At 36.5% G+C, this 23136-nt stretch overlaps 1 protein-coding gene across 5 annotated transcripts in view; it reads left to right on the top strand.

Moving 5' to 3' along the window:
* The first annotated feature begins 3245 nt into the window (after positions 1–3245).
* Positions 3246–23136, top strand: part of LOC121430557 (nucleolin 1-like) — a 30963-nt gene continuing 11072 nt past the window's right edge. For 3 of the 5 annotated variants that reach the window (XM_041627872.1, XM_041627871.1, XM_041627870.1), the window contains exons 1-6: positions 3250–3665; positions 13225–13299; positions 17321–17377; positions 19057–19344; positions 20939–20995; positions 23002–23064. In XM_041627872.1, coding sequence (XP_041483806.1) covers positions 3488–3665; positions 13225–13299; positions 17321–17377; positions 19057–19344; positions 20939–20995; positions 23002–23064 — 718 coding nt within the window. In that variant the 5' untranslated portion in view covers positions 3250–3487. Of the gene's footprint in view, positions 3666–13224; positions 13300–17320; positions 17378–19056; positions 19345–20938; positions 20996–23001; positions 23065–23136 lie in introns of all 5 variants that reach the window. The other 2 variants (XM_041627873.1, XM_041627874.1) reach the window with 2 other exon arrangements.

Here is a 23136-nt window from a genome sequence, read left to right as displayed (position 1 = left end):
TTTTAAAGTTTTATTTCTCATTTCTTTTGTATGTTCTTCACTTAGTTAAATCATAAGCCATGATGAATGATGATGAAATACCATAAAAAAATTAAGTGACATTAAATAGAGTGTAAAGATAAACGGAGCACATCACGTTCACTTCGTTCCGGGAGGGTGGATTTCTTTAAAAAAATAAAAGATAATGCATAAACACATAAGCCTAATCATTTCAATCTATTTCATTCTGATTTTTTTCTCTTCATCTATCCAAAGGCATCCATCTGTGCGTTCAATTCAATAACAATAAACGTATAAAATAAGGAAAAAAAACTGTGGTCATCACACTCATTTAATGGAGGAAAAGTGTAACTAACAGATACATTTTTTTTTTACCAAAGAACATTGCGCTCCGACTGCGGCACTTTTGGAGTGTATCTATAAGATACATCTTTTTACCATCAAACGAGTTGGCAAATTTGAAAAAATCCGAGCCATTTTTGGAATATTGAGGGGCGGCAATTCGGCAATATCGGATATGCTGAATGCATTAATAAAATAGTATTGACCAGGCGCGTACGCAGGATTTTTGAAAGGGGGGGGGGGTTCGAGCTGATTTTTTTTTAAATCTCCCGCCCAGTCTCTAAAAAGTGATGAGCGGGGGGGGGGGGAGGTGATGATTTTTTTTTCTTTTTTTTCAGCGCTGCAAATAAGACAATAACATTTAAGTGGGGATGGGTTATGTAACAGTGCGGTCATGACCCGCGAGCGAGCAGAAATGTTCTCGTTTTTGCGTTGAAAACATAACCTTTTTGTCAATAGTTTGTTGGTATCATAGTCGATGCTACATGTCCTTCGGATCGTAGCACTCATGATATGGCCTTGATCAGAACACTAGAAACTTAATGTCATGAATAATTACGAGCGAGCGGAGCGAGCGAGCCGAAATGTTTGCGTTTTTCCGTCAAAACATACAATTCTTTTCAATAGCTTGTTGGTAATGATTACATATTAGTTGATGATACATGTCCTTCTGCTCGTAAGTCTCATGGTATGGCCTTGATCAAGAGACTAGAAACTTAAGAAATTTCATAAATGATTACGAGCGAGCCGAAATTTTCGCGTTTTCCCGTCAAAACATACATTTCTTGTCAATAGTTTGTTAGTAAATCAAGTATTAGTCGATGCTACATGTCCTATTCGTAACACTCATAATACGGCCTTGAACAGGAGACTAGATACTTATGGAATTTCATAAATTATTACGAGCTAGCGGAGCGAGCTAACCGACATTTTAGCGTTTTCCGTCATTTTGGTTTTCATATTGGTAAAACATATTTTGTAAGAAAACGTATGTCTTTGTCTTGGTTCACTTGTATTCATAAGTATACATCATGATAATCATGTATGGCCTTGTTAATGGCGATACCGTGATCATGTCGGCGACATGCGGAAATAAAAGATGATAAAATGGAGCGAGCGGAAATTTTTTCTGTGTTTTTCGTCGGAAACATGAGATTCTGTTCATTATTGCTGTCATATACATTATTGGGTAGGGGAACTGTCCGTAACCAGACCAAGGAGTTATCAGGCGCTTGCCCGATAACTCCTTGACCAGACCGACCTCTAGGGAGACAAGCAAAAAAAAGGAAACGAAATGGGGGGGGGGGTTGAACCCCCTAAACCCCCCCTTGCGTACGAGCCTGGTATTGACACAAGATACCTACACTCTAAATTACAGGGATTTAAAATAAGTCCAGATGGACTGCATAGTTAGGGACCAATCGATTTCTGGATTTAGTCTTAATCCGAAAGACTTTATTTAAATCTCAAATGATTTAAATTTAAATCTTTCGAGATTTAAAAATGAATCTTAAGGATTCAAACTAAATCCGGAATTCGATTGGTCCCTAACTACAGTACAAGTGGACTTATTTTTAAATAATAATAATAATTGGCATTTATATAGCGCTTTATCAATCTACGACTGTTCAAAGCGCTTCACAATTATTATTACCCGGTCACTGGATTCATAGCATTCCAAGCAGCCTGTTAGGCGCACACTTGCTAAACCAACCACGACGACGATTGTTTCCTACCGGTACCCAATTAGCACCTGGGTGAGAGTGGCAAAGTGTGGATTGACGCCTTGCCAAAGGACGCTAGGCCATGGTGCACATGGATTCGAACACACGACCCTCTGATAACAAGGCGAGAGTCAGAACCGCTACACCACGGCCTGTAATTTAGAGTGTATACAATCAAGAATGAATATGCCTCTAAATGAAGGCGTTCAATTGATAAATTCATCAAGTGTATTTAGGCCTACACGCAGAAAAAATATACTCCTTAGTAACACCAATAATAATATAGTTTGCGGTTGTTTGTATTGTATTGTCAATTAAAAATACTAACAATAATACATGTATATTTACAATTACAAAGAAATGATCAATAAAAAGACGGAGGGATTGCCCTACTCAGCGTTGATAAACATATCAGCGCTGTTTGACAGAGGGGTCCCTTATAAAAGAATGTAAACATATACTAGTATAGGGAAGGGGGGAAAATGTCTAAGGTTAATGTCTAACTATGTATAAGATGTTTTTGATGTAGATGAGGTTCATCGTGGTGGGTTGAGTAGAAGAAAAAAAATGTAATCTGAAATGTTTGTGTTGAGAAGTAACTAGCACAAACATGAAATGTTTTTGTTAATCCACTTGTGAATGGAAGTGGCCCCCCGGGACCTTACGTAGAATTAGTAAAATGACAACCCGATTGTGTTTTTGCATGACGTAGACCCCTTCCCCCGCGCCCCTTCCCCATTTTCAAAACAATTCCATGACAATTATATATTTTTTTATTATTTGTTTTATTGGTTTTACAATAAAATAATACAAGTTTAGGAGGGCTTCTGCTACAATTAATGCGGTAGTGTTGTAAGTATGGTCCGCCACGAAAAAGAGCTTTTATCGTTCACAATTGTGTTTTATTTTCTTCTTTAAAATCACACAACTCCGAATCCAAATCTTTGCCAGATATTTACACCCTATTGAACGGGTAAAGAAGAAAACAGGTTTCTTATATTTTCCCCTTTTAACATCAAGAATTAAGCCTCAACTCAAGAGCCAAGGCAATGTTTATTTCATGGAATTAAAACCATTTATCAACGTATCCAGGCGTAAGCACTTTAATCGCCTTTCTCTACTTTGTCGCTATAGAAACTTTCCAGGCTCCGCCCACAAACAACTCTTGCAAGAACGAACAGGTGAATCGTATCGTAACACATGCACGCGTCGTGTACGGAATCCGGTGTCGCATTACAAAAAATTTGAGTTGTTCTTTGGAGTGAAATTTAACTATTGATCCCTTTCTAACGAGGTATCTTCCACGCGATTATTGCTAGCTGACCGGACGAAAGTTACGAGGAATCTGTACGGGTCGTATTTTTAAGGAATACTTTGGATTGTATTATTTATAAACTTGTGAAAAACTTTGAGCGAAAATCATGGGTTGTGGAAACAGCAAAGGTTCGACGGCGGTGGAAAATCAGACGGGTTCGTCAGCGAACACGAACAATCATCAAACGGCAGAGCAGCCCGGTAAAACTATGAACGGACCCGATAAAACCACACAAGAAACACAAGATAGCAATAAACAACACATAGAAGATCAGCAAAACACAGGTACGTATGTTCACGGAGAACGTGAGAATAAAAGTTCATGTAGCGTGAAATGCAGGAGTGAGAGAACTTGGAATTTTATTGAAGTTGAACATTAAACTTTTTGAAATGAAGATTTCGATTACATTCATTCTGATGAACTTTTATGTGTGTTGAGTTGAGAATGACAAAAAACAACAACCCACAAGTGTAAACTTGTATGCGAATTTCTTTTTTGCGTTGTACAATGTACTTTAGTGGGCAAATGTGGGTTTCACATGTTCCAAGCAGTATATGAAAAGTTTGAATGAGAATTGATCCTGAGAGGAATTTGATATGAGAATGAAGCTGACATGATTATAATTTTTTTAGGGTTCTGTATGCTGAGCTTGAGTTTATGAAACAAATGAAATATGTATATATATATATATATATATATATATATATGAGTAAACAAAGTAGAATTTTCTGCTCGGAGTTGGTCCAATAAACAATTCTAAAAGTAATAAAAATTTGGTGATGAAAAGTGTTTCACAACACTTTTTATCACAGAATTTTTATTACTTTTTGAATTATATATATTATATATCATATATGTATCATCATTGATATACTCTTTTATTTTATCAAGCAAATATTTTACTATCAGACCCTTCCACTATCATTTATTACCACCACTACCGTGGTGCCGAGGTGCCGTGGCCGAGTGGTCTAAGGCGCCTGGCTATACATGGAAAGTCCGGGGTTCGATCCCCGGCCGCAGCAGCTATGCCCATGAGCAAGGCATTTAATCTACAATGCTCTTTTATCCTGCTTTCAAATAAATGGAAATGCTGTATGCATTATTGGTAACTAGGTGTGCACTTGTTTAAAAAAATAAATAAAAAAAAAAAAAAAAAAACTACCGTCATTCACCCTCAATCATTACCATCAATGTCATCAATAACATTATCATCGTTATCATCACTACCACAATCATTATCGCCATCACTCCTACCTTTTCATTGATCATATTTCACACTAACATCATTATCCTCCTCATTATAATTCTCATCATCATCTTATCATCCTAATCCTCATCGTCATCATCATCATCACTACCACCAACACCACCACCGTCATCATTATCATCAGCATCATGGCATCTACATGTATATCATCATCATCATTTTCATCATCATAGGATTGTCATCACCTTACAGTTTTCATGTTTTTTTTTCAAATTTATTCAAGAGCGAAAAAGGATTTCTTATCTTATCCATTATATTTTGATCTTGGTTTGTTTTTGCTCTCTTTCACTGTACATCATGTTTTATATAAATATGTTACCTTTTTGTTGTTGATAATTAAATGTAATGATCAGAAGGAATACAAGGAATGGTACTACTAATTGTGAATCAGAAAATAGACCACAGAAAAAAAAGTTTCTCAAGACTTCAGTAGGCATATCAATTGTCTCTGTTTTCTAAAGCATCACAATATAATACATGTAACTGTGGAAAAAAAATAATTTTTAGATAATATACAAAGGCTGTCTTTGACTGATTTTTTTAATTCTTTAGTTAATATAAAAAAATTAAGTTTTAGATAAACAAACATAGAACTACATGTACATGTATATTTGAGGAATTAAATGAGAGTATTCACTTTTGTTACATTCTATTAAAGCATTCAAACACTTGATACTTTGAACATAATTTTATATTCTATCCTCATCAGATTTCTACTTCTTCCTAAAGTCTCTTTGGTAATAATTTTGTGGAATAGCTAAAAGATGTATTTAGGCATTTTCTAAATCCATTAAAATCAACTACATAATTTTGTAGAAACATAAACTTAAGTGTATACTACATGTGAATTACAAGACTGAATTGTATTACGTATGAACAGTGTCCCTCTGTAGTTAATGCAAAAATGTATTAGGGGTAATCTGGCAAGCCATTTGTCTTCATAGTTTTCTTCTTCAATAATCATAGAATAATTTATAGTTATCTCCTCCATTTTTTTTTGTTAATTCATACAATCTGCAAAATTTTACAGAAAATTCAAAGATACACCTCATCATCTAGACTTCGATCTTTATTGATGGACACTCTTATTATACCTGACTTTTCATCTTACCTGAAAGACCTATTCACTTGTTGAACGTCATTTCGATGGTCATCAGGACAAAAATCAATTCCTCTTTGTAATCGAAGAGAGAAATCCCCTTTTGCCACTTCAATCAATACTAGACATTGATTTTACAACCGGACCGTAACCAAAACTCTTCAAGTGAATAATCACTCAATAGAATTATGGCATTGCCCAGAAACCTTCGTCACCAAACACAGATTCTATTGAACTCTAAACCTGACATTATGCCCGCCTGAAGCTTCTATATATGGTAATTTGTCAGAAGACTTAATTTGTTAATGTTTATGAAGTAGAGTTTGATTTCTCATAAATGCCATGATCAAACATAATTAGTTTAAAATGATTCAGTTTGTGTGTACATGTAGGCTACATGTAAATGTACATTATGTACCTGCTATTCTGAGTCTCTGTTTCATAAAATATGCAAGATTTGTATTACAAATGTACAATCAGCCAATGAGATTGAAGGATTTCAGTGGCTTATAACTGTTAATGTAAATTTGTTATTGTTAAGTTTTATGAAACAGACCCCTGAGTGATTTGTAAATGTATGTGATTTTGTTTCTTATAGCATGTTTTATTCCACTCTGTAATAAAATTAAATGGATTTAAAGAGATGAAGAAAATCATTCAGTATTGAAATAGAAAGAATTTACAATTTCATCTATATGTACCTAGATATTACGTTAATATGGGTCTACATGTAAGTGAAAGTAAATTTAGAAAAAAAGTTCTGTGTTTAAATGCCTTAAAGGTCAAGTCCACCTCAGAAAAATGTTGATTTAAATCAATAGAGAAAAACAATTTCAACAAAATAGTTAGACGAACGAGCCAGTTACATCCAAATGAGAGTCGATGATGTCACTCACTCACTATTTCTTTTGTTTTTTATTGTTTGAATTATACAATATTTCAATTTTTACGAATTTGACGATTAGGACCTCCTTGCCTGTAGCACAAAATGTTAAAAAATGGAATTCCACGTGTTCAGGGAGGAATGAAACTTTATTTCACATGACAATGACGAGAAAATAAAAATATTTCATATTTCATATAATAAAATTCAAAAGAAATAATGATTGAGTGATGTCATCAACTCTCTCATTTGCGTGTAACTGGCTCGTTCATATAACTATATTTTGTTGAAAATAAGCGAAACTTTGAAATGCTATAACTTTCTTATTTTACATCCGATTTTGATGGAATTTTCAGTGTTATGCTTGTTGAATTTTTATTCAAATCAAGTTTTTGTTGGGGTGGACTTGTCCTTTATTAATGGTCTTTTAAAATATGATATTCCCTGTTGCTCTCTCAGGTCTGCTTGAACTTAAAGAGAAAAATAATGTAAAAGTGATCAGATAATGAACCTGCTAAAGAAAACCAAAGGGTAGATAAATATAAATAAATATTATTGCATTCTTCTTTTTGTTTACTGGTGGTCACCAAAACGTTTCTGAGGTGTCATTGACGATGCTCCTCAATCTCCTTCATGATAAGATTTTGGTCAATGGCCTTATTCTTACTACCCTGAATCAAAACATCTTACTCAAGGTGGGAAGAATGAAATGAAGCGATTGGCGGCTTCAACGATACCGGCGGCGATGTTTTCGCTTTATTGTAGTGACAAGAGGATAAGATCCCTCACCAGTGTTTACATGGGGGTAGACATCTTTTGTTCGACGACGAGTCCCTTGACTGCACTGTTGCCATGGAAACGAGTCCCCCAGGGCTGTCTTTGTTGCTGATCATCTTTGAAGTGCTTTCTCTTTTGACGTCATCCTTATTAAGAGCCGTGGAGTTGATGTTCTGTTGTGGTGACTGGGTGTTTAAGGCTCATTATATATATATATGGTTAAAGTCAGCGTATTGTCTGGCATTGTTCTCCATCCTTTGTACGTTCTTGGAATGAATGTCAATGTGAAAGGGATGAATGGGTGATTACACTGAGTGACAGTTGAGAGAAAAACTCCCCCCCCCAAAAAAAAAATGATCATGATTAAAAAGTGATGTAAGGATTTGACATGTGCCTATGATAATATAGAACCTTTATATATGTATGAGATTTTGTAAGAGCTTTCTAGATAACCATATATGCCATAATATTCAGAGTTCTATGTAGGGCTATGTAGTTTTTACCCACATGTTAATTATATAGGGGCATGCACAAAACACTTCTGACTTACAAAATTTTTTATTTTTTATTTTCATGGGGGGGGGGAGGGTAATGCTTACATATTCCTTTTAAAACAAGATTAGATTCACATGACAAGGTTCAATGTATCTCCCTCTAATTTGAGCTGGTATTGGTTCATTTCCTACATGTATATTACATAAGAAGTTATTTTCAAGTCTTGAATTGAAACGCATTGAGTGATCAACAATAGCCTTCATTCTGCCATGCGATAGACGTTTATAGACCTATTCATGTTGGGCATAAAAAGACCCTCCATTTGAAGACGAGTAGGCCTGCTAGATTGTAACTCACAGGGCAGTTGTTTAACTGTGTCCATGGCTACGCGATTATTCTGTTTGCCTATCAGGACCAAAGTCTGTTTTTATGACTTTAACAGCAGATCATGATGCTAAATCTTGGCATCAGACCTTCATTAAGAAAATTACACTGAATTGTTACTCAGGCCCATTTTCCCTGACCATTAATTTGACTCATTCATAAGATTGCTTTTGGATCGACTTAATTTATTAATACCACTATAGGATTCCAGATTTGAGGGGGTGCAGATTTTTATTGACAACCAAAAGGAAACTGTATTTTATCACTCCAAAATAAGTGGCCAGTGCCTGGCATCTCGTACTGTTACTACTAAAGGTCTACTAAACTACTTACTACTGCTGCTGCTGCTGCTACTACATGTACTTCTACTACATGTATTATTACTACATCTACTACTACTACTACTACTACTACTGCTACTACTGCTGCTACTGCTGCTACTACTACTCCTACTACTACTACTACTACTACTACTACTACTACTACTACTACTACTACTACAACTACTACTACTACTACTACTACTACTACTACTACTACTACTACTACTACTACTACTACTACTACTACTACTACTACTACTACTACTACTACTACTACTACTACTACTACTACTACTACTACTACTACTACTACTACTACTACTACTGAGCACTACTAACACTGCGACTACTATTACTACTTCTATTCTTCTTCTTCGGTTTAGTTGAAACGGGTTCAAGAAAGAAAATGTGAATCTGGTCTTAGGTCCTCATCTTCTAGTCTGCATAATCAGACCTATGTGATTATTTCTCTGTATGCCTCTCAGTATTTATGAACACCCAACGTACATGGTGATAATGCCACTGATTCGCCCCTTAGCTGAGAGTGAATCACTCAGAGATGCCAAGTTCAAAGACCAGCTATGCATGAGATTTTCTGTGAATTCTGAGTGAGATCACAGACATTGTGTACAATGTATATGGGGATAGGCTGTGATAGTTGCGTGAGACAGAGATTTGATGGGAATAATGCTTGAGTGTCACGCATAATGCGTGAGACTTGGTAGCTCTGATCACTTATTTTCATTAATCTATTTCAGACAGGTCAAGACTAACTATGTGTACGGCTCCTAAGCCGGGGGGGGGGACACTTACATATATATTGGTGGTACGGGGATGTGCCGCTTTGATGGCACCCTTTTTCAGACCTAATTTTCAGTTCTGGTACTCCAAATGACAAAAGTTCAGTTCAGAAGTTTAGTTCCAAAGACCCAGTACTTTACCCTTGTAGTCAGTTCCTTAGACCCCCATTTCAGAGTTTCGTGAGGCACAACCCCATCAAAAAATAATTTGAGTGCCCCCCCCCCGGTCTTGAAGCAGTGCAATGCGAGTCTGCTGTGAAAACCCTTCACTCCAGTAAAGTGGTCTGAATACGCAGCCTACACTGTACATACAGTACAATGATTTGTGTACTGAAGGCAAGCAGCAAATGTGCTCATCTTGAAGTAGTGTTAAAAGTTTGTTTATTGGCTATTACATAAGAGCAACCACATGATGTAGTTATCATCAACTGAGATGCAATAATGGATGATGGACTTGCATTTACTCACACCCATGAGCTTACGTTGCCATGGCAACCATGCAAGCAGCCATCTTGTTTATCACGTCATTAGTCTGCCCATTTGCAAGCGAGGGATTCATCAAGCCCAAGGAGTGAATGTAATAATTCATCATAGTAAAAGTGACTGATATATTTTCTCTTTTAATCTCTTTAGGTTATAATGTTTGTGAATTCATGAAAAAAAGGAAAATAAAAAGGAAAATAAATTGGCAGGCCTTCACTTTGAAACTCATTGATTTGTGATAGAGGGGTATATATGATGGGTGCATGCATTACAGAAGGGAAAACGATGCAATTGAATACTCGCCATAAATGACCCTTTTTGTGCTTGTGTTTTGATTTGTGATTCTTTTTGTTCAATTTTAATCTAAGAAATTTGATTGAACATACCCTACTGAGAAAGTAAAGCCCAGTTGGTGATCATTGAAGTTAGTTGCCGGGGAGGGAAAAACCCTTACATGCCAAAACTGATGACTATGTGACCTGTTACATATCTTAAGGTCGGATGTCAATATGTAGATGGGAAAAGCTACATGTATTCAGACAACAAAACTTGTCCTCAACTCCAAGAAATACAGGTTGAGCTAAGGGGGGGGGGGGGAATGGAGGGGTCTGAGACCTGGGTCTGATCATAGCCCCACCAATTTCCCGGGATTAAAGCCCATTTTGGTTTCAGACCACATTTTTTTCTGTTTCATTTGCACCAGTAACTTGCTTTTATGGTAGAAGGATCTTTTTAATTTTTTGTTTAATTGTTTAAATTTCTTGGACCTGAAGCTCCGCTTTAAACTTTGAAACCCTGCTTTAAACTTTGAAACCCATTTTGGTGGGAGGGGGTGGGGTCAAAAGTGATTATTAGACAACAAACTACAGTTGATCTATGCTTGAAAAATAGCAAGGAAAATAGTAAATACTTGTGGTTATACATGTAGGGCCTACAAGTTTTATGTTGTGTATAAGTTGGTTTCTTTCTTTTGCTTCATGGTCACATGTTTAATTAGGCTTGATGGTACTTTCAGGTGTTTTGGAACATGTTTTGAAAAAAAAAAATAAAAAGTGACTTTGGAATCAATCAATTTATTTTAATACTTGCACACTTAAGCATATACAAGTCATCATCTATGATATATGAACATTTGATACAAAACTAGATCAAACAAATCAAATTTAATTTTCAGTTTTTCAAAATGATAGGAAACGGTAGAAAAACTGTTTTCCAGGTTATGTTGGGTCATTTTGATTTCCAATGGGATGCATGTGGCATCTCTATTCAAGTCATGAACCATATCAATCTCAAGTACCGGTAGGCTGTAGCAACAATTTTGAAATAATTTACAGAGAACAAACTTGTGACCATAATAATAGAGTACTTGTATGCCCATCTGCTGGGTTACAACAGGGACGTCCCTGGTTACAAGTCCCTCCATTAGCCAACAAACACATGGTTCTCTACTGCAGTGCCAAGGGCACCAACTTATATAAAGAAACACTTCCAAGAGCAGCTCCCAGTTACACAGCCCCACACAAGACAGTACATCAAGCATTGTGATAACTCCATCCTTCGTTTTGCCCAAGAAATACCCCAAGTTAGGCCAATCAGTTGCTATGTTTTGAATTAAAAACACAAGGGTTGCCAGGCAGCAGGAGGTCAATGTCTAGCAAGCAAAGTATTTGATCGTGATGAAGCATCTCTCCAAATGTGTTGATGTTTGGACCAAAGCGAGACAGCGAGCAAACTACTTGTTTCCCCCTCGAATTGATTAGATAGACTTGCATTGATCGATTGGGGTCATACAGTTGAAATGAATAGAGATAATTTAATTACCATCATAATCAATTTTGATTCCATTTTAGGGTGTGTATTAGTGGGCTTCGTAGAATACTGTGTAGATAAGATCTCATTTGAAGTGGCAATCATGCTGAGTGTTCTGTTTGTACATGTTGATTCAATCTTTGAGACGTGTTTCTTTTAATACCATTTTGATTGTTTGTTTTTTCAATTTATGAAAAAGTTACAGTTAAGCATTGAAAATGAAATGGCATACTATATTTTATAACATTAAGAGTGTAATGTAAAATATCATATACAATGAGAAAGGCTAAGATAATTAGAGGAAAAGAGTCAGGAAGAGAGGAAGAGAGAGAGAGATGGAGATGGATTAGAATAGAAAATGTAAAAAAAAGGACAGTTTAAAAAAATATGTCAATATTGTGGAGTCATAAATAATTCATGATTTAAATTATTCACAAGAGGAGGTAAGCCTATAGAGATGTGTCCACAGTTTACTTTTCAATTGGTCTACTGTCAGTTGGTCCAATGATATAAACATGTCTACTATCATTTGGTCTACCATCAGTTCATCCACTATTCACATGAGATTTTGCCATTTTGTCCACTGAGTATTTCACCTATTAAAGAGAAATTCCAGTAGTTGCAGTAAACACTGATTTCATGAGAAAGTCTGTAAAACAAGGCTTAATTGTCAGTATATCATCGAGGATCTAGATCTGGTACAGTTACATTAACTGAACTTTGTGAAATCTTGAAATCGACGCTGAAAAATGTTCACACCGAAGATCCCAACACAGATAAGCGCACGTGGGACAATGTATAATTATTGCTTAGAGCGTCGGGCCCGACGCTCTACCCGAATCCTGTGCTTATTTGCTGATTTCTCAGCAATTACACAATTTCTTCCAGAATCCTTTGGCACATGCGTTTTATTTATACAAACGGACACTTTGGTGGTCATTTCATTGGATTCTGTACGAACTCATTTTGATATCGTTACCAAAACTAGCATTTACCTTTAAATAAACAGTTCTAATAACCATTTAGACCATATACATGTACCATACTGTCTAATTACGTTCTATGTGCGCTTATGAATGTTATTTTGGGCCATCCAAACAAGCCTGATGAGCTTTCATTTGGTCCACCACTATTTTAAAATGTATTTGTATATTGCTTTGTATATATTTTAATTTTGTGGAAATAAATGAAATGAAGAACTAAGTTTTAATCGGGCAAAATGAATGAAAATAAAATGGATATTTATAGACCAACTGGTTATGAGATGAGCTGGTCATACATGTAGACAAACTGGTGTTTAGACAAAGAGATAATTGGACCAAATGGTTGTTGGATGAAATGTTGATGGACGGAAAGGCATTAGACTAAATGAAGGTAGACTATGTGATGAATGGACGAATTGGCGATTTAACCGTCTTTCCTATAGTATTAATGCTGCTGCTGCTGTGTTGTCCATGCAGGTGGTGTCTTATTTCATCTGTTTATTTTTGATAGTTCTTATCTTGATCTTTAATTTTTAGATTCATCACCAAAAGAAGAGATTGTGGAGAATGGAGAGGAAAAGAAAGATGCAGAGAAGCCGGACACACAAATAGGTATGTCTGAAAAAAAAGAGCTGATTTTTCAACCAAATTCGAATAAAAGCCCCGTATGCTGTGACGCAAAAAACAAAATGAGCCCCCGGTCATGAGTGCGTCGTGGTCTACAGTGGTTCTGACTCTCGCCTTTCAAACAGAGGGTCGTGAGTTTGAATCCTAGCCATGGCGTGTTTTCCTTCAGCACGGAATTTATCCACGCTGTGCTGCACTCGACCCAGGTGAGGTAAATGGGTACCAGCAGGAAGTAATTCCTCCCAAAGCATGCAGTTGCTTGGCCAGGGTAATATAGGAGCGCCTTGAGCACCTTGAGCACCTAGCAAGGTGGATACGTGCGCTAAGCAAATCTTATTAGTAGTAGTAGTAAAAATTGATTCCCTATTGCACTTTTTAAGTTCTGTATGAAAAGAATTATTTTTTTAGAAGGGGAGTGGAGGAAAGGAAGGGTAATAAAATGGATGCAGGGGGTAGAGATGTGGGCAAAGCAGGGAGGGAGGGGGGCAGGGTATAGAGGGTAGAGGTATATTATTGGGGTGAAAAGGAAGGGGATGGGGGTGCATCTAATCCATGGATCTGTTGATGCTGCATTCTTGTACTTTAAGGAGTGCAAGATTTGAGAATAAATTACAAGGCCCCAATGAAAACCAACAAATGCTGACTCGGGCAACCCTTTTAATTATGCAAAATAAATACATATATATTGAAAGACGTATTCACATTTTAGCCAGATGAGTTTTGGTATAAGAAACCATCAACCATGGATTGATATTGTTAAGATGTCATTTTCACAGACATTATTTATAAAAGTGTGAACAGGGTTTCATAAACACGTCTGATATCCATTATCATTTGAGTGACATGTTCACATACATGCACGTTTTCATGATTCTTTCATGCAAATGTGAACAGGGTTTCTGAAATCTAGCGGCATCATTTTGCATGACATGTTCACAATTTCACATGCATATATTCGAGATCATTTCATTCAAATGTGAACAAGGTTCATTAAAACTAGCCTTTGAAATCTGACGGCATCTTGATGATCTGCATGTAGCACACATCCGCATGCCACACCTGTTAATTAGGTCATGATTTCCCCCGAGCCATACAGATCGATATTATTATGTTCTCTTCAGTCCTTCATTGATTTTCTTTCTATTGAACGGGGATATTTGCTGAACTGTTAAATGCAAGTTTGATTAGTCTGTGACAACATTACACAAATATTGTAATATTTGCCTGAAGACATGTCATTGCTTAGCAACACCAAGCCAATGACTCCATAGTTACCCTCAATATATTCTCACAAGCTTTAGGCTCATAAACAAGGAATACATAGGGCTTCAATACACCTTCATAACTATGGTTTAATATTGACACTAAATGGCCCGTATTCTGAAGTCAGGTTTAACTTAGACCACAGTCGAACTCTGCTAAAATTATGGAAAGCCAAAATTGTCAAATTTTCCTTATAATTACATTGTATGTTTCTTATGTTTACTGAGCTCTTTCCTAACTTGTGAACGGTGAAGAAAGCTGTCTTATTTATCCTTCCGAAACAAACAGTTACGAATGATGAGAGAAAAAAGATAGCCGATACATTGACATTCTACTGTTAGAGATATATTCCACTATTGACTATCCATAGTTTAACCACAACTTTAAACGAAGTTTAAATCAAACCGACCTCAGAATACGATCCAATCTCCCTCTCACGTCCCTGGTTTAAGTCTTTAAAGCAGTACATTCCTTCCAGGAAGCAACAAAAATAAATGATCTTTGTACCAAAATTACAGATTTATTTCATATACTCTCAAAGAATTAAAAAGTAGTAAAATTATAATCGTTTTTCTTCAGAAGTAAGAACTTTTAAAAATTAAATTAAAAAAAAGTAAAATTATAAATGCTAGTGTTCAGAAGTAAGAAGTTTTCAAGGAAGAGTTTGTCCTGTTAATTTTACCGGAATACTCTGGCTGTTCTCAGGAAGTCGGTGACTGCGAAATGAGTCAAGTTATTGATTGATATTGACTGCTATCGATCAAAATTATATTTATATGGAGACAGTGTATACAACGGATTGTTTCTATCTCATGCAAGAGAAATTATTCCTGTAATAAAGGGGGAAAAGGGAATTTCTCTGTAGTTCACAGAACTTATGAAAGTTAGCTGAATGATATATTTTATAATGATGTCAAAAATGTTTGTAGATGTTTGTAAAATAGTTTTAGATCAGTTTTGTTGTCCAAACCTCTCTTATTCCTTTATCATGTTTATAATCATAATTCCCCAAAATATATTACACTTATTCAATAATGATTATCATTATTGTATTATTATTATTGTTGTTGTCATCATCATGATCACCACCATCATTATCATCATCATCATCATCATCAATTTCATGACAATTAAATTAAATCTTACAATCTGTATTTGAACTCTTTGCTTTTTAGAGTGTGGTGCACTTTTCAAAAAACAAGACTACATGTAGTACAAAGAATGAAAAATGAAAATGACTAGCTTTGAATCTCTCAAAATATAAACCACTGAAGCAATTACCTAGTGTGGCAACAAAATAAACATGTGCAAATCTCCACTACAACTATATCTCAACACAATCACTATCGTGCTATTCCAGTAACAGTTAACCACACAGGGAACATAATTTCTGCTGGCAAACAAAAGAAATGTTTTGTTTTGTTATGGCGAGCCATGCCAACATAAAATTCATAGATTTGTCACTCTGTCCGTGATGAAAAATTCAATGGCACATTAACATTTCATCATTCTCCCCGAGGCGATGCTCAAACGAGTGCATGTACAAGACAAGGGGGTTTGGATCATTTGCAAACAAATGAGGTGGAGGTAGAGAATAAGCAGTAGACCTAGTCTTTTTCATTAAATTTTTTAATAAATCACCTTTGAAATTCATCAATAGATATGCCCTACATAGAGGGGTACTGGTAATTGACAGAAACTTTCAAATTTTCAAAAAGGGGGCAAATTTGACCCCCTTCTATCCTTTCCACTACCGGTATTAACAGGCGAACTTCATGTATCTTTTATGGTTCATCACTCTTGGAGTCGGCACTATTGTTTACCTCTAAAATGTTGATACTGTTCTGAAGGAAATTCTTAAAAGTTTAAAGGGGGGGGGGGCAAATTTGACCCCCTTCCATCCTAATTCCAGTACAGGTATACATGAAAGAGGTGAGCTCCATGTATCTCGTCACTCTTGGTGTTAGTCAGCACAAGATGTCTCTTACAAGTAAATGTTGATGTACTGTTGTGAAGAAAATTCTTTAAGATTTGTATTAAAATGTTGTTACTGTTCTGAAGGAAATTCTTAAAAGTTTAAAATGAGGGGCAAATTTGACCCCCTCCTATCCTTTCCGCTACCGGTATCAACATGCGAGCTCCATGTATCTTTTATAGCTCATCACCCTTGGAGTCAGCACTGTTTACCTCTATTAAACTGTTGATACTGTTGTGAAGGGAGTCCTGTAAACATACCATGTTTGATGCTTTCCGCTGACAGTGAATCAATCATGTACATGTAGCGGACGCCTGCTTGTGGATTCCGAGCGATGTAGATGAATCCCGGAATTACATGTAGGGAATCGAAAGGGTTCAATTTTTTGGCTTTCTGGACTTGTAAATGAACGGGCCAGACGGCACATACATGCAGATGGGAACATGCGCTCAATATCTTTTTATCTGCACTTCTAATCACTTAACATATGGGTGGGTCATTCAATCATATGATACATAAGAATAGCGTACGTGGGAGGGGGGGGGGTTAAACCTTTTTTGTGCTTGCCAAATTTTTTTGGTACAAGATGACTACATAATCGAGAAAAGGTGATATAACACATATCATATGACGTCAAGACATCTCAGCTGACCCAACGATACTAGTCAAATACTGACTACCAACAGCAAAAAAATAAGACTGTATATCCTAATCCCTTAGATTGCATTGACCAACAGAAAAATAAGAATGTTTATTTTAATCCCGTAGATTCCGAAGATAGGACGACAGAAGAAGAATCGCCGCCACAGCAGACACCCGAGCAAGGTATATGCACCTGTTTTTGACCCCCCTTTCTGGGGTTAGAAAGCACCATAGATCACCATATTCAAAGTAGAGTAGCGCATGCCTCGATGTAAAGAGTCCACTTTCTCGTCAATTGTGAGTGGGGTTTTCCCCCCACTTGAAAACTTTTTTGTCTTTTAAGGCTAGATAGACTGATTATTTTCCCGCATATTACGTGACTGTCAGTAGACAAGAGAAAACAATGTTTATATCATTTCCGTCTTCAGTCGTATCACATACTGTACAAGTATGACCACAGTTACCAAATCTGTTCAATATGCCTCTTGTGCTATATTTTTTTCCATCATCAAAAACCTCTACTTTGATTGATTAGCCATTAAGTGTGCAATCTTTCGCAGCATTCTGTTTTCTAAGCACTGATTAAAAACAAATTAGATTGTATATTGCTAATAATTGCTAAAGCATTCTTTTAATAGTATTTGTAATGCACTTCTGCGGTGTGATTTGAAATGTCAAAACATTTTTGTGTTCCATGTATGTTTCTGACTCATTTTTATTCTAAAAGCGTTCAACTTTCTTATCAGAGCAAAAGCTTTATTTGAAACGAAATCTTGCTAGATTGTGATTCTGTATCTTTTGAATTTGTTCTTGCACTTAGCTCTTATTTTCATGCATATTTTCTTTGACTTTATTTGCAAGAAAAAAATGCTTGATTTTTTTTCCTTAATTAGTTTTGTTGTTGAGAAAGCAAATTTTCTTGAAAGAAATACAAACAATTTACGTCCCGAATCCACAAAGTTGGTTTTGAAGCCGGAGTTTGAAAGTGTGGTTTATGCAGATTTCATGCATAGATTATTCTTAATTCAGACCCTATATGGAGAAAATATCCAACAATGAATGCCCTCTTGTATTCCAGCGCACTATATTTATGTCTGTCGCTGAGGTTAATACACTTAGGTAGACCACTGTTTGTGCTAATTAATTAACATATAAACAGTGGTCTCATTAATGCTGTATACCTTAGTAATAGCCATCTTATTAGCGCACTGTGATGAAAGCTTACATTCACAATTGTAAGCTTTCTACATATTGTACATGCTGAAATACGCATAATTAAGGATCAAATCTGCATCGGCCATGGTTTCAAACCATCATTTCCGGTTCAAACAGCCATTTTGCGATTCCATACGTGTCGTACGGGACATTTTATTAACAATTTCTAATCTATTAGCTGATCGCTTGAGCAATGAAAAAAAATTTTTTTGGTCAATAATAAAGTTAGAGTGGGTAGTCATGTGAAAAACTGATTACCAACAAAAAATATTTGATTATGGCTGAATTAAGGGCGAATATGTTGTTTGTCGTACAGGACTCAGAAATGTCCCGTACGAGACGCAACATTTTCACCTCTAATTCACCCATGGACAGCATATTTTTGTTGGTTGTAATTTTTTCATATGTCTACCCAGTAGTACTCTATTATTACGACATAACAAATTGAAGCTCTTCGTTTGTTTTGACAATAGTTTGAAAAATGTCGCGAAAATAGCTGATTTTTCTAGCATGGAATCGCTCAATTGTGAATTCTGAGTGGTTAATATAATTCAAATGCTCCATCTCTTGCGTCTTGGTGGCAGTCTGTAATTGCTTGTGTGTGCACTCTCTTCCTCTCTCTCTCTCTCTCTCCTGCAAAATTTCAGAAGAATCAAAACCAGTCACAACCCCGGCAGAAGAAGAAACGCCGGAGACGCAAGCACCAGTCGAGGTCGCACAAACTGAAGTCGTCAAAGAAGAGGAAGAGATCACGAGAGCAGAAGATGCCGCACACGCGGAGGAAGAGACAAAAGCAGAAGATGTTGCACAAGCAGAAGAGGTAACACAAGCGGAAGAGGTAACGCAAGCCGAGGAGGTTACGCCAGCCGAACAAGAAAGCACAGAGGTTCCGCAGGTAGAAGAAGACAAACCGGTCGCGCCCGAATCGACAGAAGGTATAGCTTGATCTGCTTCTTTCCGCTTCCCCAAAATGCTTTCATTTCTGATTGGCAATGTTGCATAAAAGTTCCCATTATTGTAACATTGCCATCCAGTGGTAACCGGTTTAAAATCCTTGATTCTCATCGGCTGATCAATGAACATTGTTCCGATGGGAGTTACCATCCTCTGACAAAGTTGCAATGATGGTAACTATAATGCAATAGAGCTGAGAAAAAAAATCTATTTGGCTTGCCCATATTGCTTTTTAATACCTTAAGGCTTTTTGTGCAAGTTAGTAGCTTTTCATGCATTGCATTGTGATATGAAATTCGTCTAGATGCTTGTTGCAAATCAAACATTCTGTGTCTTCATGTATTTTTTCTACTTCATGTAGCTTATAACTGTTATGAGTTGTCACAAATGTGTGCATCATTCTTTTGATATGCGTCATAAAACAAATGTCTCTTTTTCACTCTCCTGAAAATGATTTTTCGTGTTGATTATTGCTGCCCAACCATTGCTCTACATTTCGAATGGAGTATTGATGTTGGAAATGAATGCTTGCAGATTATAATCAGAAATGACATTTAGTTGCTTGTACTCTGTAAAAATCAATGGTGTTGCAGCATGTTCAGAGGACTACACTAAGCACTTTACACAATTTCATGGTGTTAGTGTATTACCAATAGGTGATATTATAACACATTCTGTTTTTTTTTTCATTTCAAAGCTATTTGGTGTTATGTTCAAATCCCATGGTGTTATTTTTAACACTTGAGGTGTAGTCCTCTCCAAATGCTAACAAATGTTTTTTCTTAACACCTTATTTTTGTAGGGTAGTTCTCATATCGGTCAGACCTAACACTGAGCCGCATCCTTCAGCAGGAATCCCACTCGGCGCCTTTTCCTCTCTCACAATGCCCCCATATAAGTAACTAACAATGAAGAGTTGGGGAAAATTTCTGCAGTGAAATACGCTGAGGGATATTCCTGCTGAGTGTGATTTCCTTGCTATTCCTTCCATTTCAACATAATTATGCAAAACAATGTGAAATTGGGAAAATGGTTATGGAATATGCTGAGTGGAATTCTGACTCAGCATCTTTCCCTTGCTAATTCTACAGTGTTTCAGCACACACGAAACAATGTGAAAATTGGAAAGCGGTTGTGAGATGCACCGAGGGGATTTGCAGCTGAGCATCTATTCCTCGCTAATCCTTCCATTTCAGCATCAATAAAACAATTTTGAATGAAAGGAAGATAACTTCAGTGAAATATGCTGAGTGGAATTCCGACTCAGCGTCGTTCCCTTCAAATCCTATTTCATCACTCACGAAACAATGTAAAATTTGGAAAGCGGCTGTGTGACATGCTGAGGGGATTTGCTGGCGAGCATCTTTTCCTTGCTAAACCATCCATTTCAGAAGTCTTAAAACAATGTAAAATGGGGGAACCCGCAGGGAAAGATGCTGAGCAAGATTTCCTGCCCAAAGATGCGGCTCAGTTCATAACTTGCCTTTTGAGTTGTACTAACTGTGGTAATGAATTATACTAACTGCTTTTGTTCTTATGTCTTCTGCTTTCTTTTTCCTATCATGCTTTTGCTAGAAATAACAGGGAAAGAGGTTGAAAACACAGCAGCCGAAGATTCTCACGAAGATGGAGGTAAATCCCTTTGAAAATTTTACCATTTCATTTCATTTTACCAAAATTTACCCATACAGTCTTACAGCAGGGTTACAACAAAACTGAATTCTTCCGAATCAATTCTGACTGATTTGGAACCTATTCATATCTGATCTAGGGAGCTCCCCGAATCAGAGGTGAATAGGTCTCAAATCAGAACAGAATCGCCAAGAATTGACTGCCCAGAGTACCCCGAATATTTCCCAGAATCCAACCGAATTGCATCCGAATATATCTCGAATGTGGCCCTAATGAAATTTGTTGTGGCCACATCCGGGAGTATTTTGGAGGGTATTCGGCTGGTTTTGAACATTTCGAAATGAGCCGAATCCCTCCCACAATTTCTCGCATTTTGGGAGCGAGAACAGAATAATCTCCAATCCTCCCGAATGCGTGTATTCGAATTGATTCGTAACCCAGGCTTTAGAATGCAATTTATATACTGGAGTGTTTTTACTCAGTGACATGAGGGTTCAAAAACAGAGGATCGTTTCACGAAATAAATAGTAATATGCACTTTTTTATGAAATCCTTGCATCTGATTGGCTGAGAAAAATTTTCAGAGAAACCACCGAAAAGATACTTCACCTCAGCATCTCTGATTGCTCCATATGCTGCCGATGTAAGACATCATGTTTTTGGTCCTTTTTATTTTAGATATTAACAGGTATTAAAAAAAAATGATGTGGTAACCCATGTGTACATGTACACCCATTGAGTTTGATCAACAAACTTTGTAATCATAGACATCAAGATTAAGATCCAGTGTGTTCTCAGACAACCTTCGAACATATTTTTGCCTCTAAAAGCCAATAAGAAGTATACATGTAGTCTTGGTAACATATCAGAGTAACTTGTCCTACAAAATCAAAGTTTTTGCTGCTCTGTGAAATATCAGCATGTATTTGTCATTTAGTTTGTATTTGTGCATTGATTCTCCTTGCTGAGACACATTTATGATATCCCCATGGAAAGTTTAAATCAGTGTACATCAATATGCTACATAAATTTAAAAGAAAAAAAGCTATTTACAGTATTATACAGCTCAAACATTATCCATAAAAGCTAAGAAGCTTATGCGCTAGACCTGCTATACAAGTAAATACTCATGTTGCATTTAAAAATTTGAAAAAACCTTCATCTACTTTTTTGTAAGATTTTTCAATTAAAGGTGTTACTAAATGTGACTTGAATGTAATGGGTTCATTGCTAATAATATTTTTTATCTAGTACCTTAATCTATCATTTTTTTAACTATTGCCAATAGATGATATATATCCATGGCTTAATTGCTTGCTATGCAACTAATATTCAATTGTATTACTCAATAATTGTTTGCCTAAAAGCTATAACGACACTAACTCTTCATAATAACCAATGGCATTTTCTATCTTTTTATTGTGTGTCTTGATCCCCTTCATATCCCACTACAATGCCCGCTGCATATTTTCTCCTCTCCTCTTTTTCTTCCCATTTCTTCTATATTCTGATTCATTTACAATTCCTTTTTGCTTTGCTTTGTGCTTTGCATATTTTCATCAATTCTCTGGGCCCATTCTCTTTCTTTCCACGATTCCCTTTTCAATTCTCTCCTCATTCTTTCCTTTCCTTTATATTTGATTTTTTACTTCTTTTCTCTCTCCATCAATCCCCTCCTTTGCTTCAAACGCAATCATTGACTTCATCCCTCGTTCTCTTCTTTCACCAAACCTCATCCCAATTTCCATTAATTCCCCCTCTCTTCATTATTTCTTCATATTCCTCCCTATCTTTTGATCCCCCTATCCCTTTGTCTCCCTTTACATCTCCATATCCCCTCTCTCTGTCCCTGTATATCTTTTTGTGTCTGTATCTGTCTCTCTTTTTCCCTCCCTCTCTCCTTCGCTCCCTCCCCATCAACTTCTCCCATTCCTGTACATACATCATTTCATCTTCCTTTTCCTTCCTTTTTCCTTCTCCCTCTCTCTCTCTCTCTCTAACCCAAGACTCTGCTGTTGATATGGAAATTCAAGCTGTAGACCTTGAAGCAGAAGCCGAAGAAGAAGAAGGTACACAGTTTAATGATAAAGTCACAAAGATAGACCTAGCTTATTGACCCCTTCTTCAAACAAATTAATTAT

Source organism: Lytechinus variegatus, chromosome 17 (assembly GCF_018143015.1).
Source record: "Lytechinus variegatus isolate NC3 chromosome 17, Lvar_3.0, whole genome shotgun sequence".
NCBI lineage: Eukaryota > Metazoa > Echinodermata > Echinoidea > Temnopleuroida > Toxopneustidae > Lytechinus > Lytechinus variegatus.
The sequence above is the reverse complement of the archived record's forward strand: the minus strand, read 5'-3'. Positions and strand labels throughout refer to the sequence as shown.